The sequence below is a fragment of the Neovison vison genome, chromosome 6 (genome assembly GCF_020171115.1).
Source record: "Neovison vison isolate M4711 chromosome 6, ASM_NN_V1, whole genome shotgun sequence".
In the NCBI taxonomy this organism is placed as follows: Eukaryota; Metazoa; Chordata; class Mammalia; order Carnivora; family Mustelidae; genus Neogale; species Neogale vison.
In genome coordinates this window covers 70,265,137-70,284,172 of record NC_058096.1, presented here as the reverse complement: position 1 = coordinate 70,284,172, position 19,036 = coordinate 70,265,137, and the positions used below count along the sequence as shown (strand labels likewise).

Here is a 19,036-nt window from a genome sequence, read left to right as displayed (position 1 = left end):
AAAAATATCTTTTTTTTTTATATGAAGGGTCCTAAGATGCTTTTGAAAATGAGTGGCAGCATGATAACCATATCTTTACTTCATGAGGAACAGTAATGGGTAATTTTGTCTTATGACATTCTATGGCTCTCATTATTTCAAAATTCAGGATCGGAATCTATAACTGGCTTAATAGCTAAGCAATGATGATATTCACTTAAATGGGACTAATAGCTTAAATGACTATTAATGGTCAAAATATTGATTGACAGCAGCTGGTGCACTCACTTAGTGCCGCTCACTTAGGGCCCTGTATCCCATGTTCATTGTTCATAAAAGGAAAATTGCTCCTTGTTCCCCGATAACATTAAGAATTTCGTTACACTTCACTGGGGGCTCTCATACTTTAGAGGACATTCATAATGCTATATATTTGAGGTTTGGGATCTAAGCTTAGGGACAGAACAATTTAAACCTCTTAGAATTCTATCTTTGATTCTATGGCCTTACACTCTAAGGGGCACTCTCTGAACTCATGTGAAAATTTGCTCCCTGTTTAGTAGACAGAAGGAAAATTCCAAGCCATAAAATTTAGGTTTTGAATTCTTTAAACTATGTCATGTTGAACTAGGTAAACTAGGTCTAACAGTACACTTAACAATATAATAGAGTTAAATAATTTACTCAATAGCATGTTTTTAAAAAAATTTATAGATAATATAGTTATATGACGAATCACTAAGATTTTAAAAGCAATGTTTCTTGAAAAATCAGAGGGCATTAAATTCATCATATCACTGCTAGGAGGTTCCTCAGGGTGAAATTGTGCTGCTCAACAAGATGTGTCTCCACCCTCCTGATCCATGTTGCTCCTCTCCAGTCCAGCACTACCTTCTTGGCTGCCAGGCCTATAAAAGATGTTTATTACCACTTTGCACTCCTCCCCCTGTCTGGAAGGCCCTTCTGAGGCTTTGTACTCACTCAAACGTGGTTTGCTTTACAGAGAAAGCATTGGATGCTCTTTTGGGGAATTTGGGCTTTTAATCCCAAGGATTTTCTTTCTTTCTTTCTTTCTCTCTCTCTCTCTCTCTCTTTCTTTCTTTCTTTCTTTCTTTTTTTTTCTTCCAGTAGCTAGATGCATTACTTTGGGCAAGTGACTTAATCTCTGACCTTACTTGTCTCATCTGTCAAATGAGGAAGAAATGAAAACACCCTTCTACCCTTCCAACTTCAAGGTCCTTCAAAATTTAGGCCAAGACTAACTTCAGCCATAAAGCCATTCCAACCCAAATCAGTAACTTTCTTCCCAGAACCCTCCCAGACAGGAATTTAGTTAGTGTTTTTTCACCATTCTTACTGCTTTCAGTTCTGCTCTGATTTTGTAATGAGTGCTCAGTAAATCTTATTGAATTCCTGTCAGAAAAGTAAGGAGAGCAAGTTATATCATCAGAACAGAGAGAGCAGGTTGAAAACTCAGGGGTTCATGGATGCATGTCATGTGAAAATCAGAATGCTTCTGGTTTAATTTGAAGAAATCTGTAGGACAGGTAATTAGGATTAAGAGCCCAGTGAACTGAACTTGACTCTCCCTTTAGTGTAAAAGGTTGACTTTAAGGAGCTTCAGAGGACAAGGTTTTCCGTGCTATAAAGCGTTAGCCAGATAAATGTTGAAAAAGTACAAAAGTTCAAGGCACATTCCTCTCTGTAGGTTTTCAAAAGTTGATTTTAAGAAAATGACCTCCTATACATTCTGTTGTGCTTCTGAATCTCTAAGGAGCTACAGAGGAAGCCCTGAGTGCAAACTCTTGTGGTACCTCAGAACATCCTCCCTCAGGATATTAAAGGCTAAGTAAGAAGTAAACATATCAAGAAAATGAATCTATGATTCAAACTATTTATGGAGACATTATATGTAGTCTAAGTTGGATTAAAATTATATGGCTAGGGAAGTAGAGATACAAAGAACTAACATTTGTGAAACTTATATCAAAATATAATAGTAAAAATAGTTACCACAATTAGTGTTTACAATGTGAACTGTTTTGCCATACAGCTTTACTTATGTTCAGTCGTATAGTCCTCACAACAACCTTTCTTTAGATGGGGAAACTGAGGCACCAAAAATCAAGTATAACTCCCTAAGTTCACAGATCTACAAAATGCCACAACTGGGACTCAAACCTTGGTAGTTTGGCTCCATGTGACTCCAGGGTATCACAAACCTGGGTGTTTGTGTGTGCAGGTGTGTGTTGTGGAGGAGATATTATCATTTTCACATTACAAAAGAGGAAACTAACCCTCAGAGACATGAAATGACTTGCTGGTAATGGGGCCAAGCTTTAAGCCCAGGACCATAAAACCCATGTCCTTTCACACACCTAGCCCTGGGAGAGTTGTTATTATTTAATAAATGTCTACTCTGTGCCAGGTGATAGTATTTTAGGAAGTTTACAGAAGAAAGATAGAGACCGAGATATCTAATTGTAAATATTATTGCTAATCCTTACCACATCCACGCAAAATACAATGATCTTCAGTTTGCATGCAAGGACAAAGAAGCTCGGAAATTTTACAACTTTGGCCAAAGGTTCGCAGAATAACTGACAAGACCATTTTGAAAGCTAGGGCTCTCAAAGTTTGTCCTCTCACCAAAGTCTGATGCTAATGTGTAGTCAGGGGTGGGGAAAGATTGGGGAAGGAGGCAAGTAGTCAAGTTTTGGTTTTGTTTTTGTTTTTTGTTGTTGTTGTTTTTACCTTAAGGCCTCAGAAGTATTATTCTATCATAATAAAAAGCCCAGTGTGGGAAATAGAGTGAGAGCAGTATTGTGAACATGAAGCCATGCCAAGAAGCTAGGTTAAAATGTCCCAGGAAGAGGGATGAGGCTGCCCTGGAAACACCTGCCGCAGCATCAGGGAAAGCGGTATTGCAAGTCTACAGTCCCTCTGGTTTTAAATGTCTGTGGCTGTCAGAATGGGTGGAGAAGTTACTGTAAATACCTTGTTCTCATGAATCATGCAAAATAGGCTTTCATCAGATGTTAGTTTAATTGAATTGAATTTTTGGAAGGGACTGAAGGTAGAATCTTTAATTATGCTTCTGGACTCTCCATGCTGTTTGAAACCTGTATGAATGAATCTGGTGGCATGGACTTTGACAGGGTTCTGTGACTGCAATGGCAGTCCTAATGGTAGGAACTATTTGTTGTCTCATACAAAGGTGCTTCTCACAGTGTCAGCACCACCTGAGAACTTTTTAGAAATGAAAATATGTGGGCCGCAACCCAGGCCTACTGAGTAGGAAACTTGGGGCAGAATGCAGCAGTCTGTGTTTAACAAATCTTCCAGAGATTCCTAATGCATTAGAGTTTAAGAACGACTTCACTAGGAAAATAGAGCTGAATATAGTGGTTCCTAGTTTTGTCTCCTTTACTTCCTTCTGTCTTTCCTCTTTCTCCATTGTCCTCCTAAGCTGAATGGGGGGTTGGGAGAAAATCTTCACTTATTAGAGAGTTCCCTACCCCTCCTGCTCTTTTACTATTTATTGTTTTTATAATATTTCTCCCTCCGGCTTAAGGAAAAAATAGATTGTTTTGTATGAACTTTATAAGATAAGAAATCATTTTGTTTTAGTCAGTATATGGCTAATTAGATATCTCTATCTCTACATTTCTTCTGTAAACTTCCTAAAACAATTGTAAAGAAGGGTGTTAGCTATGTACAAGCTGGTAAACGAGATAGTTTCTAGAAAGTTATCTATAATCCCATGTTAGGAACCCCAGAGTGGTATGAAATGTGTGCTGTGTATATGTGTGAGTGCCTCTGTGTGTTGTTTAGTATCCACCAAAGATGGAGATAAACAGTGGACACCCTACCATGGTAGAAGATCTGATCGCCAGGTCTTTCTATTATTTCCCATGTGACTCTAACCTGTGAGAAGACAGAACTTGGAAGGAGGCATCCAAAGGTGGAATAGGTTCATGAACCCCTTTCCACCTTGGAACATCATGGATACTTTTACTGGAAGGTGCCCCAGACCTATTCTGAAACCCTTAGAGGATTTTTTTCTTCACCAAAGCAAGTTGTTAATGAGCCAGCATAAAGCAATAAATTGTGTCCCTTTTAGCAACACCCACACTTTCCTTTAGTCCTTTGAATTTAGAAGATTGGTGGGAGGGCAGAGAAGGAATGAAATCCCTAAATAATCAGAGAGCATTGTATATTTTTACTTTCGGTTCTGTGATTAAGCTCAGGGTAAGACTAAAGTGCCAACAGAAAAACGTTAGGAAATGCATTTAGCATTTGAAATTCAAGCCCATATCATCTTTCTAAATCACTATTCTGATGAAGACTTTGATATGATGGAGGAGGTAGATAACTATCAAGTAAAAGGGAAAAATTGTGAAGATGACACTTAAAGTCTAATATTTGTGAATACTAACTTGCAGACAGTTAATTGGTGTCCACTGATTTGGCTTCCTTACAATATTTGTCACACCCTTTCCTTCTTTATTTCCACATTTTTGAATCCCCAGTACATATTTTTTGAACCTGGGTGACTGAAATATTATATTAGATTCCCTACTTTGAAGAGTCCCCCACTGTAACAAGTCCTGGTAATGGTAAACAATGGTCTTCCTTGGCTTAATTTTATAACTGTCACCTTAAAACTCCTGTACTCAAATTCCTTTGCTAAATTCTTCCTCATGTAAATATAGACAAATTCTGATGTTAACTTCCTCTCCATGTCCTCACCATATCTTAATTCTCATTTCTCCCTTCAGATAACTGTCTCCTAATGCTGTTTCCTTAGCTGAAAAACACAGCATATCTTTTTCCTAACAAGAAACCTCTTACCATTCTTTCTCGAGACCTTTTTGCCAACTGTCTCTCCCTCTTGAACTTCCTTTCTGTTTCTCAGCTGTGCTGGGGCCCTTGATCTCAGTTGCCCTAGTTAACCATCCCAAACTCCTTCGTGTGCCTGATTAGCAACATGCTCACTGATTTCTGAATACTTTTCCTAGAAAGTTCTTGCCCTCTATTCTACCTGGAGAATTCCTACACATCCTTAAGAATCTCCTGTGTGAGACCTTCCCTAACATTGGGGTGTGGAGTTTTAGTTGGTCTTTCCTTTAGGGTTCCTTAGGACTTTATACATTTACTCGTTTAAAAAAATAGTTTGCATTCAGTTGCTAATAACAGAACGCTTGACTGAAACAGACTTAAGCGGTAAAGACATTTATTATCCTCCACAAATAGAACTCCAGAGAAGAATAGTCTTCAGGGCTGTTGATTTAGGAGCCCATTATTGTCATCAAGGACCCAGCTTCTTTCCTTTTCTTCTCTTTGCTATTCCAAATGCTGATTAACATCAGGTAAGTACAGAAGTTCCTGGTATCCTAATAATATCCAGGCCCAATAATATCCGAAGGAAGGAAGGAACTCATCACTACTCTCTCTCTCCCTTAGGATATCAAAGCTTTTCTAAGAAGCTCCCTAGCCAGCTTCCCTTCACTTTTTATCAACTGGAATAGAGTCACATGCCGTTCTAGTACCAATTACCAGCAAGGGGAATGGGAACACTGTTAGAGCTGAAGAAGTCAACTTACCCTCAGTACATTGCTGTGTGAGGAGGTTGTGATAGCTGAACAAATCAGGGCTTTGTTGGGAAAAGCAGGGGGATGAATGCTGGATTGGCAATCAGCTGTGTCTGATACACTAATCAAGTTGATATATAATATATAGTTTAAGGATTTATCTTCTTGTTTTAGTAAGGGGCAATGCTTCGTTTATCTAGATTATTCTTGGTAGCCACTCCATGCATACAGAATGAAAGAACTACAAAACTCATTTCTTCTTCAGTCTTTACATATTAAATACATATATTTGTTTTAGGCTTCTAAACTCTCTTTAATATCATGTAGCATTGAAATATATAACTATGGGCTAGTCAGATTAGATACATGTGTAGGGATGGTCTTATTGCATCATATGACTCAAGGGGAGTACCACTCCTACAGAAAAATAATCTGAAGGGAGCCTGCTGAGACAAGCCATGCAATGTGGCAGTGCGTGTGATAGTGTATGAACCCAGTCATAGGTCTGAACACAGCCAGAGAGATTTTAACACTGTTTTTTCAAAACCATTCTGTGATCTGTTACATTATGTACAAATATAATCATTATATATAAAAGTAAATGCCCATCCATATTTCTCTAAGAAAAGCCCCTTTAGGGAGATGCTTCAGCATCATGTAGAATGACTGTCAGTAAGATGCAGGTGGATTGGTTATGAAACACAGGATTAATAGAAGAGACTTAGGAAATACTCATACCTTATACTTATTGGAAATCAGGATCACAGATTGGGAAGAGGAAAAGGCCTGGTAGTTTAAAATATTTTAATCTTTTAGGGTTAGGGCCATATTTTATTCATTTTTATAATTCTCCCATGTCTTAGAACAATGTCTTGTGTGTCTGTGGCATGAAAGCAGAATGAGGGAAGGAGGGAGGGGAGTTTTCTTATATTTTCAATGTGGAGCATGAAGTGAAAGCCAGTTCAGAAAGACAAGGGTCATATTCCTAAATGTTTCTCATTCTGAGTGCCCATGAGGCTCTTTCTTCCTTCTTCCCTCCTTTCTTCTCCTACAAACATCATCATGTCAGTTGCCTGCCCGGCATCTGCTATGGGCGATTACACTGCAAGCTATGCAAGGACAGGAACATCACAGCGCTCGGTGTGATATTTCTTACATGTGACATTTTAAAATGTTGTTCACTGACCAACTACATGAGCTTGGAAGACCTCTTTCTTCTTGTCTCCAAGAGAGTTTGTGGACTTAGAGAAAGTTGGGTTATAATTCTGCCTAAAGTGTAGCTTTTTTGAAGGAAACAGAGTTGAAGAATAACACGGAGTCTCTGCCCTAAACAGTCTCATTGTCTAGTGGGTGAGACAAAGCCAACATCCACAAAGCAGTGTTGAACAATGTAAGGCTTTATAAAATTGGGCCAGAAAGGGTGTGGTTTAAACTGTGAGTGCTATAAAAACTCAAAGATGAGGGAATTCATTGAGAACCGGCTGCATCAGAGCATGGGCCTCCATAGGTAGAACTTGAGATGGAATTTGTAGGACTATGAGTGGTTTAGGAATGAGGTATATTGTCCAGGATCCATCCTGGGGCTTGTGGGCTGTTAGGAAGAGGTCAGGGTTCACTCGAGAGCACATCTATGCTACTGCCCTCCTAGTTGCCCAAATGCCCAAACATGTAGGCAGGAGCAGGGCATATATCTGGACTAGAATTTGTGCTTGGAGAAGGTGATGCCACCAGCTGGCTAGGGGTCAGAGCCCAGGGAAGTGTCATGCTTGTGAGAATATAAACTAGAACCAGGCCTTTGCATGGTATTGCTTTGCTGGGGGAAGCTGCCTCTTTTTCTCCTGGGATGATAAGGCTGGGGCTCATGGCGTACCGATGAGAGCAGTGGTTTGTATCCATAAACTGCGGCAGCCAGTCTCTTCTTTCCTTCTGTGCACAGGTGCTTGGTGCTTTCTTTATCCTATACCTTTGTGGGGGTATACAAACAACCCTCTTCGATAGAATTTTTTTTGCCTACTAGCAGTCCTACTTTATCTCTCACCTGTTTTCAAGCAATATTGTGCTGGAGTGCATTAATTTGACACTCCATATTCACTTCAGCATATGGCTAAAGCACTGAGTGGATGTTTGGCTGTTAGAAGCATCGATAGACTCTATGGATGGGTGTCTGGCCTCAGACATTAAGGATCTTTCAGCCGCAGCTACTGCAGTGGGAGTGTGCAGATCGGCAAATGTGTCGGTTAACTGTGTGCACTGTACAGCTGCAGTTTCCCCAAGGGCCTTCACCTTATATCAAGATGTTGCTTCCTCTTGAGACTTGGGGTGAGGAGAAATCTGACTAGAGCCTTTTGTCACATGTGTTAATTTGGGTCCTCTGAGAAACAAACACAGGGAAGAGATTAGTTGTGTGAAAGATTTCTTGGGGGGGACTTTTTTGAGGGAAAATGGGAAGAGAGCTTTTGGATGCTGGGACAGTTACATCTTGGTGCAGCTGCAGTGTCTGTGGAGGGAGGAAGAAGGTGCAGAAAGGCTAGGTAAGAAAATGTTTAGGTGATGGCACAATTCTAAGAAAGGTTTAGCAAGGCTGATGGGGATCCTTAAGTCATGGTGACCCTTCAGAACAGCCCCACCTCCCTGCCGTGGTACCCCTACTAAACTCAGTCATTGGCTGGCCTCAGTGAATTTGGTCATGGACTCCTGAACACAGTAGCTGAGACCATCGATGAACTGCAGTCCTTCAGAGTGGGAGATGTGTCTGAGACATTCATCATTATGGCTCTTCCATCTGGTCACCTCTGGTGGGAAGCAGCTTTCTCCATTTACTCCAGCCTGTGTCTTGTTGAAAGCTGGGACCAGAGCTGGTACTAAGGAGCAGGCAGGCCCATTTAGGTTTTGAAGCCTTATATGAATTTAACCACAGCGGCCCAGGGACGAGACACTCATTATGACAAATAATGGAGTTCCCTCCTTGGGAAAAACACAGTGGGCATTTCATATTTACTTGTTATTGTACTGAAAGCACACTGCAAAAATAAGTGGCTCACCTTCTGGGAATTTTGAACAGTATTAATATAGGTTCTCTGTATTCAGGCCCCATGCAGATAGTGTCTTGTGCTTCCCTTATTTATATCCCACTTGAATAGAAAGCACAGGTCATAGAGTCACTCATGGTACCTGCCAAATAGCTTAGAAAATGAATCTTTCCTAGACAAAGGGTGTTGGCAAAGTGATGTTCTTCACAGGCACCCTAAACCACTTGCAGTGTAGAACATGTGTTTTACCTTCTCTTTCCTGTCTGGTTTTCTTGTAATCGTTTGATACGGCACATGAAAGTCTGCCCACTGTTCTATGGTGGATCAGACGCTCATGGTGGTTATGTGTCCATCACTTATTTTCTCTTGCTAACGAAGGTTAGGACACAGTATTTCGCACTATGATGGAGGAGTAGGCCAAATACTGAAGCTAGAAGGAGGTAAAAATATTCTTGAAATAAAATACGTTTTTATTCTCACTCATCATTCTCTTTAGTTCTCCACATTATTGCCAAAGTGACAGCACCTACATAAAAATTTTATTGTTTTATTCTCCTACCTAAAATATTTCAATAGTTCTACATTACCACTGAGTTAAAAATAAAAACTTTTTAGCATGACCAAGGATCTTCTTTATGACTGGGCCTCTGCCTCTGGTCTGTGGTCTAGAGTTCTCTCTCTCTCTCTCTCTCTCTCACCTTTCTCTTCCTCCATTTATTCTCTTCTCACACCAGTATAGACTCTCTAAATCTACCATGTTTCTTAAGTCCTTTTGTATTTATGCATAATCTCCAGTAGGTTATTATCCTGGTGTTGTTTAACACATTAACACTACAATTTCAGTGACAGCACAACAGAAGTTAACTTTTCACTCACATAATAGTCCAATGAAGTATTCCTGGTTGGCAGATGGCTTTCCCCCACCTGGTATCTCAGGGACCAAGGCTCCTTCAGTCTGGTGACTCTGTCTACTTATAGGGCCTTTGTTTCCTTCCCATCTACCTGAGAAGAGGAAAACTCACCTACTTATTCAAAGCTATATTCCAGAAGTGACACATATCACATTTGCTTATATTCCATTGGTGAGAACCCAGCCAGACCCAAAACAGTCAGCAAACACAATCTCTGCCTGAGTGTCCCCTTTCCTGACAACTCTGCTACACATTGGTGAACAGAGCTCAATGGGATCTTTGAGCTGTCTCTGCTGTTATGTACTGCCATCCACATGTGCAGCCTGGACCCCAACTTATTCCCTGATTCAGCTTATTTCAACAAATCTTATATGACCTTTTAAGATTCATCTAAAGCTTTGCATCATTCAAAGGGTTTTGGAGTGTTTTGTCTTTATACTCATATAACACAGAGGGCTTACCAGCTGTCATAGCACATGTCACATTGTATTATAATTGTTTGCTTAAGGGTTTGCATTTTACAAACTTGACCTCCTATAAAACTGGTGCTGCATTTTTAAGTCTAGATATGTCTTGTGCGAAATATGCACCCTCAAATTATTAAGTAATTAATGAAAATTCATAATTTTATTAATTACTCTATTAATTTATTAATTTATTTGTTAGTTAGAAAATACTAATAATAAAGTAATAAAAATAATTACTAATAAAATAAACAAAGGCTGCTAGGTGACTGGATTCACAGGAGTGGTAAAACCTTAAACATTTGGTGTTTTATTAAAGAGGAGATTGTGGATTTATCCTAAAACACATACATCAGTCCAAATTTTAAATTGAGGAATGGATAGGCCTCTGAAGTTTCTTTGCTATTTAGTAACAAATCCAAAGTATTAGGGGAGTTTACAGTCACCAGATTACCATGAGCATCCTAACATGTACATATGTACACTTAAAAGTCAAGAACTGTTACTTGGGTTCAACTCTTCACTGAAAGGAATGTTGTCTCTTTAGAGTGCATTTGCTACAGGTAGACAGAAACTTGATTCAAAGTTGTTTGAAAAAGAGATGCCTGGGAGACTCAGTTGTTAAGCATCTGCCTTTGGGTCAGGTCATGATCGCAGGGTCCCCCACACTGGGCTCCCTGCTCACTGGGGAGCCTGTTTCTCCCTATCCCACTCCCCCTGCTTGTGTTCCCTCTCTCGCTATCTCTCTTTCTCTGTCAAATAAATAAAGTCTTTTTTTTTAAAGCTGTTTAAAAAATTAAAGAATGCATTGTATCACATAACAAGAAGCCTAGAAGTAGGGTACCTCCAGAATAGGTTGCTCCAGTGGTTCAGTGAAATCATCAGGACTTATGTTCTGTCTGTATCTTGGTCCTAAGATTCTCCATATGTTGACCATGCCCTGGGATGGATCCCTTCAAGGTCATAGGATATCTGCCAGCGACAAAAAAAAAAGTGTGTTGGGGGGGGTAGGGAACAAATCGCCTCTGTCATGTCCCAAAGGAGAAAATGAATAACACTTCTTTCCCAACTGTGGTATATAAGTGCCTCATTTAAGTTTAATGGCACTGTTTTAGATATGTGCTGATTTGTGGAGCAAAAACTCTCTGAGAAATTTGATCTTCTGGCTGATCAGATTACTCAGTATCTGTTAAAAAAGCAAAGGTTTTCTTGAAGCATTTGTTTGGGTAGAAGAAGTGGGTAGCTTTTCTTTCCAAAATTTGTGGCTCCATTGGAAAGGAAAAATAGGGGAATATGTGTTGGATATTTAAGCAATAGTGTCCACACCACAAATATCTTAATGTAATCTATTGAACTGGTATCTTTAGAAGTGTGAACAATTTTCTAAGGCAGGTAAGGACAAAAACTTATCTCCTACTATTTCTACAAGTTCAAAATCATATACTTAAAAGCATCTGATAGAACATTTTAGATTCAGCTCCTCCATTGTAATTGTTTATTCTTTATTCTAGGCCTCATAATGGGATTAATTTTACGATATGCTACAGCACCAACAGATATTGAAAGTGGAACTGTGTATGACTGTGGAAAACTGGCCTTCAGTCCATCAACTCTGCTGATTAATATCACTGACCAAGTTTATGAATATAAATACAAGAGAGAAATAAGCCAGCATAACATCAATCCTCACCAAGGCAATGCTATACTTGAAAAGGTAAGGATTCCATCTGGTTATATATTTTTATTTAAATAATTGAGCCATCATATGCAACATATTAACACACATGTATGTGTCCTTTTTAAACAGCACACTATTGGGCCAATTTAGTTGACTAAGGGGGTATATTTAATATAATTGTTTTGCAAATCACAGTACATTCAATAAAAAGATAATAATTCTTCTCTTTCATGATACTTGTTTCAAGCTTGTTTTGTGTTTTTGTTGTTGTTGTTGTTGTTTTGTATTTTTAAAGAGAGAGAGAAAGGGTGGGGAGGCAAAGGAAGGAGAGAGAGAATCTTAAGTAGACTCCACACCCAGGACAGACTTGGGGCTCAATCTCAGATCCTGAGATCATGACCTGAGCCAAAATCAAGAGTTGGTCGCTTAAACCAACTGAGCCATCCAAGTGCCCCTACTTGTTTCAAGTTCGTACACATGTGTTCTAAATGTCATTGTATATATTGCCAGCTGGCTACTCAGATCAAATCTCCTTTAAATCAAAAGGAATATAGGGGGAAGTGAAAAAATCTGCACCTATAAACCTTGATTTAGGATGACTGGTTTTTGGCTGCCAACACAAAACACTAGCCACTTGGCTGTTTATAAATACACTGACACAAGAGATCGTCACCCCATCAGTTTAGTTAGGAAATCTTAGGTAGGAAAAAGAAAAATTGTGGAGTGACCCATCTGTTATTTTATTTTTTTAAAGATTTTGTTTATTCATTTGAAACAGAGAAAGAGAGCACAAACAGGGGGAGAAGCAGAGAGAGAGGGAGAAGCAGACCCCCTGCTGGGTTGGGAGCCTGACAAGGGGCTCAATCCTGGGACCTAGAGATCATGATCTGACCCAAAGGCAGACTATTAGTCATCTGAGACACCCAGGTGCCCCCATGACCCCTCTTTTAAAAATGGTTTTGCTTTTGTAAATTTGTGAGCTGTTTCAGTTATTGGAAGGTTTCCTTCTGCTCTCAGGACTCTGGGTCAGAAAACAGACAAGATTACCTTTTTCTTTTTTTTAAGATTTATTTATTGATTTTAGGGAGAGAGAAGGGAGCAGAGCAAAGGGAGAGGGAGAGAGAATCTTTTTTATTTTTTTATTTTTTGAAGATTTTTATTTATTTATCAGAGAGAAAGAGAGAGAAGCCCAAACTAGAGCAGAAGGCAGAGGGAGAAGCAGGCTCCCTGCTGAGCAAGAGTCAATCCCAGGTCTCTGGAATCATGACCTAAACCCAAAGCAGATGCTTAACTGATTAAGCCACCCAGGCATCCTGAGGGAGAAAGTCTTAAGCTGACTCCATGCTGAGCACAAGCCTGCTGTTAGGGGTAAGCGAGAGCTGGATCTCAGATCTGGACTTGAGCCAAAACCATGAGTCTATTGCTTAACTGACTGGGCCACCCAGGTGCCCCAAGATTACCTCTTATATTATGTTATGCGTTCTGGATCAGTCCTTGGAATAAGGAATAAGTGAATTTGTGTTTAACAATGCAAGTACATGCTAAGAACCAGGATCTTATGTGACTCATTCTGGAATATTTTGAGTCAGACCTGAGAGTTTCCTTGATAATAGGGAAGTTTGTTTTAGCACTTTCACTCATACAGATTTAGTTTTCTTTTAATATGTAGTTATTTGTTTCCATTTTGAGAGTTTTGGGGTAAAAGAGGAGATACTTGGTCTGTCATTTTTCCTCATTCAAAGTAGATAATTTTTAATATTTTTTTTTCACATTATCATCCACTAGCACATTTCTAGATTAACTTCCTTCTAGCACTTGATGAGGGCTCAGGAAAGTCAAACTATAATATTAGCCTAAATGAGACTTAGAAAAGTGAATTGAAACATGCAAAAAAACAAATTAAATAATGTATTTCTGAAATAAATAGCAACTTCTAGATCTTCTGCTGTTTTGGATGATTTCTTCCACATGATTCTTTCTGTTCATATGGATAATGGAAAATTATCTATCTTAAAATAAATAATTTTTAAATGACTTTGTTGGCAGCATAGGATTTTAATTAAAACATACTTTTCAGGGGCACCTGGGTGGCTCAGTTGTTAAGTGGCTGCCTTTGGCTCAGGTCATGATCCCAGGGTCCTGGGATTGAGCCCATCATCCGGCTCTCTGCTCGATGGGAAGCCTGCTTCCCCCTCTCCTACTCCTCCTGTTGTGTTCCCTCTCTTGCTGTGTCTCTTTCTGTCAAATAAATAAAATCTCTGGAAAAATAAAACAAAACAGTTGACCCCCTAAGATGCTGATAATTATCCTTGTTACTATAGCAATTTTTTTCAGCGGGATTGCTGGTAACTGATCAGAAATTTTATTACTGTGTTATTAACATATGGATTCCTTTACCAGTAGCCAAACTCCAGTGTTTGCTTTTGAAAAACTAAGGTAAGAGTTAAGAGAAAATGTCCAAGTTGCTGGGGTCTTCTTGGTTTTTTCATTCAGTAGATTATGAGTTAAATACATAAAAAGTCTAATTGACGTTGACTGGCTAAAGTATTTTCTAGATTAATGTCTAAATCATGTGACTCATTTGTCATAATTAGCGCTTGTCCCCCCAGGCATCCATGGTTGGCAATAGGCGACTCAGTACCCAGGGTAAATCCTTCCCTCATTGCTGGTGGAGAAAGAGGCATCCACTGGTACACTTAACCATATTAGATGAGTTTAAGTGGAAAGGATCTTGTTATAAGGGGCTAGAGTATATTTTAATTCACAATTTGTTTCTTATATGTTGATGTTGGTAGGGGGTGCCTAGTTAGTCTGCGAAAATTAAAAAAAAAAAAAAAACCCATGATTTGCTTTCTTACCAGGAATTCTGCGCTGCATTCAGCTGTTCATATCAATCAATTATTCAACCAATCTATGTCAGATGCAAAAGTATTCCAAAAAAGCATTTGTTCATTGAATGGCTTATAAGGAGGTAATACTGTGAAATAGAAAAAAAAAAACTCAGGACCAGTTAGATCTTTTTTATATCCTTAGTAAGTTCCTTGAACTCCAGCTTTCTTATTTATAAAGTGGAGGGATTAGAACTATTTTGTGGAGTTGTTTTAATATTTAAATGAGGTGATGTATCTAATGAATCTCCCACAAAACCCTTTCCATTGCGCTGCTATTACTGTTTCTGCTATTACTACCACTGCCACTACCACCACCACTGGTGCCATCACCGCTGCACTACCTCCTAACACCAATGGTGTCACTGCTGCTCCAAGATAATGTTTAAGTGCTTAATAACTGCCAGGAATTAAGGAAATGTGTGGAGGTTTTTCCCCATTCATTTAATATTCGTTTGGGAGAAAAAAATCAATATATAATTTATACCTATATATAATTCAGTTCTAAATTATATCACATAGATTGTGAGGGCTATAAAATACCATATGCCAAGCTTGTTTCAGTCATGCTCAATACATAGGGAAGTATAGAAAAGAATAAAATATTTTCACTTAAAAATTTATGAAAACACTCACAAAACAAACTGAGGGTTGCTGGGGGGAGGGGGGGTTGGGAGAAGGGGGGTGGGGTTATGGACATTGGGGAGGGTATGTGCTTTGGTGAGTGCTGTGAAGTGTGTAAACCTGGCGATTCACAGACCTGTGCCCCTGGGGATAAAAATATATGTTTATAAAAAATTAAAATAATAATAATAATAATGATAATATCATTGTAACTGCAAAGTGGGGCTTTGCTCCTGAAGCAAACTAGCATGGATCACTTTTGCTTTGATGAAGGCAGAAGTCCTAATACCTCACGGTTTCCCAAGCTTTAACAATAGTATTATTCACTAGATGTCCTTGTTTCTTCCTGGGAGGTAACAAATTAGGAACAGCATTGCTAAACCTAGATATAATAAGAAGAGTACTGGAATCTCCTGAGGAAATATAGAGTATTCCACAAATTTTTTCTTCCTGGCCTTAAACCACAGTCTTTCCTAATTTATCTACGTGGAGCTGACCATCTTTTGTTTGAATTGGATTCTATGATGATAGCTACAACTGCCTTTTAGAGTTGTGTGACAGATTTGTCCCAGATGGGAGACAGTAATGCGTGCTGCCCAGACTGCCAAGTATCATATGATCAGTCAAACCACAGGCCCCAGCACCTACAGGACACAGCCCTGACTCACTCCACTTATGCACGTTTTCACAGAATAAAGCCATTTCTCTATGGAAAAAAAAATTTATGAAAACAATATTTTCCTATACATTATGAACAACTGATGGTCTCAAAACAACCTTCTGGGAAAATAAAACTAGATTATATTGCTTTGTATGTATCTAGTTAATGCTTCCAATATCATCAGTTGTTCTGTGTACCCAAGACATGTGTAACTAGTTTTAGCTGAATGGGACCTATATTCTGTTTCATGATGGCTTTACGGTAATTTGTTATGTAATATCTAGGAACACCAAAATATCTGCTAAGTATTTCTGAATTTTATATTAATAGGAAGTTTAAAACTTGCTTTTGAAGAGCAGGTGATATAAGAACTTTCTCCATCACTCATTCATTCATTCTTTCAACACAAATGAATTGAGTGAGTCCTATCAGCTTCATTTCTGAAGTAATTGTCTCAGGGATTTTAATAATGAATCAGGGGAAAACACAACAAATAAATAAAAGAGTAAATATGCCACAAAGCTGTTATTAAGGGAGGGGGCCAAGTCCCTCGGGCACTCAGGAAGGACTATATTATTTATTATTAGGGTGATAGGAAAGATTTCAAAGAAAGAGAGTTGGTTGACTCTGGCAGTGGTGATAGTGTATATAATGTGTGGAGGTGGGAGAGTCATTACAAACAAAGGCAAAAACATGATATGGAAGTGGAAAAAAGGCATAGAGATTATTCCAAGAAAGAAAAACAACTCCAGTTAGTTGAAGTATGGAAGACCAGTGAAACAGAGGGCTAGAAATAAGGGGAGAGCTTGATTACAGAAACGATTAAATGCCAGGTTGAATAATGCACTCTCTATTTGACAGTGTTGACCAAAACAAAGGGATAGTTGCTACACAGTCTGCTGTGTAGAGAGTAGGGAGTGAAAGTAAGCAGACAAATGAGGCCTAAGCTTGGATGGTAACCAAGGGGCACATGGAAGAGAAACAAGGAAGGAAGATGTTGTACAATTTGGATCTAGTGAGCTTGAGAAGGGAGAATGGTTTACTCTGCTACCAGGTCTTGTTGGTTCATAGAGATGGTAGGACAGAAATGGAGAAGTTAGAAGTTAGGGGAAGGAGCTGGTTAAGGGAAAATCATAATTAGTTTAAAATTGATGAATGAATAAATCAATCTAGTCTCATCACTAATTTATCTATTAATGATTTAGCACATTATGTTTTTACAATATTCAGTTGGAGGATTCAGTAGGCCATTTGGCTGGAAAGGTCTTGCAGATCTAGTCTACTTCCAAAGAGTTGTCAGCACAGTTAAATTTATACTTCCTATGATTCATAAATCAGTTGACTGTAATGTGAAAAGTCAAAGGAAACTGCCCAGTGAAAATTTTGCCAAGTCTTCACTTCCTGTATGAGAAGTGACGCTATCATTTGGTCAGGGAAGTTATTTTGGCGTAAGTTACTCTGCTGAATAATCAGTCTTGTTTGTTGTTAAAATAAAGAGAATCGCTAGGCTGCAAATAGGTCACATTGAGGCTATTATCAATTGTGTTGGTAATACTTTATATTTTAGAGATATTTTAAGGACATCTTGAGAGCAACAGCTAATCATGTGACTTTAATAAATAATTTTGTATTTGCAGCCCTAAAACCTCGGCATCTTAATTTATTCTCACTGTCCAACTTTTTCTAATGGTATTTAGACTTTTGTGATTTAGAGTCTTAATTCTCATATATTTTTTGTGAACTATTTTTTTTCTTTCCAGTCTTTCCCTTTGCTTCATTATTCTGGTTTCAGAGGCTAGAGGACAAAGCTCTTCTGGTAACAGGAACAGCTTGACTGAAGTCACTGGACCATGAGATAAATATGTCCAGTTAATGCTAGGATACTTTTGGGAAGAATAAGAAAAGACAGGAAAGAAACCTCCTCTAAAATTGTTCTGAGCACACTCAGAGAAGCAAGCATCACAATAGATCAGCCCTTGGGGTTTGGAGAAACATTTGCAGAATATTACCAATTATTCTTCCATTCTATAGAGAAAAGAGATTCATGACCTATGTTACTCTTTTGTGACAAGTCTTCGATCATACAACATGAACCTGGGGGATCTAAAACTTGGCAGTGAATGGGATAGGCTCTTTGAATAGACTTAGCTACCTTCCTCCTAAACCTTACTATTGTTACTAAAGAAACATCAATTTTTTTCCATCTCAGGTGTCTTATTTCCATATTTATCCAATTTTTTTTTCCAAAAAGTTGGCCTGAGAAATGATTTCAAAAATGTCTCAAGACTCTAAGTATTGCATTTGGGCTGTTTTTGCCTCCCCCCACCCCGTGAAAGTATTCTTATTTATTTAATTTTTATTTTTTCTCATTTTATTGAGATATAATCAACATATGAGATTGTATAAGTTTAAGATATACAACATAGTGATTTGATATATGTAGGTATTATGAAATGATTACCACAATAAATTTAGTTACCATCCATTATCTCACATACTTATAATTTTTTCTTGTGATAAAAACTTTCAAGATCTACTTTTAGCAACTTTCACATATATAATACAATATTATTAATTCTAGTCACCATGCTGTACATTACATCCCCAAGACTTACTTATGTTACAGCTGCCAGTTTGTGACTTGTGACCACCTTCATCCATTCCCCCAACCTTCACCTCTCACCTCTGGCAACCACCAATCTGTTCTCTGTTTCTGAGTTCACTTTTTTAGATTTGGCATAAGTGATATCTTATAGTATTTGTCTTTTTTACCTTTTTCTCTTAGCATAGTGTCCTCAAAGTCAATCCATGTTGGCAGGATTTTCTTCTTTTTTATCGCTGAATATAAGTGTGTGTGTGTGTGTGTGTGTGTACACCACATTTCTTTACCCATGCATTCATTGATGGACACTTAGTTTGTTTTCATATCTTGGCTTTTGTAAGTAATATAAATAATTATAAATAGTAATATTGTAAATAATGCTGCAATGAATGTGAAAGGGCAGATATCTTGTGGAGATGTTAATTTCGGTTCCTTTCACTATATACCCAGAAGTAGGATTATTGGATCATATGGTAATTTTAATTTTAATTTTTTGAGGAACCCCCATACTATTGTTCACAGTGGCTGCACCAGTTTACATTCCTACCAACAGTGCACGAGGATTCCTTTTTCTTCACATCCTTGTCAACACTTAATTTCTTGGGT

General features: G+C 38.4%; 1 protein-coding gene across 2 annotated transcripts in view; it reads left to right on the top strand.

Moving 5' to 3' along the window:
- SLC9A9 (solute carrier family 9 member A9) overlaps nt 1-19,036 on the top strand; it is a 686,028-nt gene that overhangs the window by 141,432 nt on the left and 525,560 nt on the right. For both annotated transcript variants that reach the window (XM_044251554.1, XM_044251552.1), the window contains one exon: nt 11,489-11,691. In XM_044251554.1, coding sequence (XP_044107489.1) covers nt 11,497-11,691 — 195 coding nt within the window. In that variant the 5' untranslated portion in view covers nt 11,489-11,496. The remainder of the gene's footprint in view (nt 1-11,488; nt 11,692-19,036) is intronic.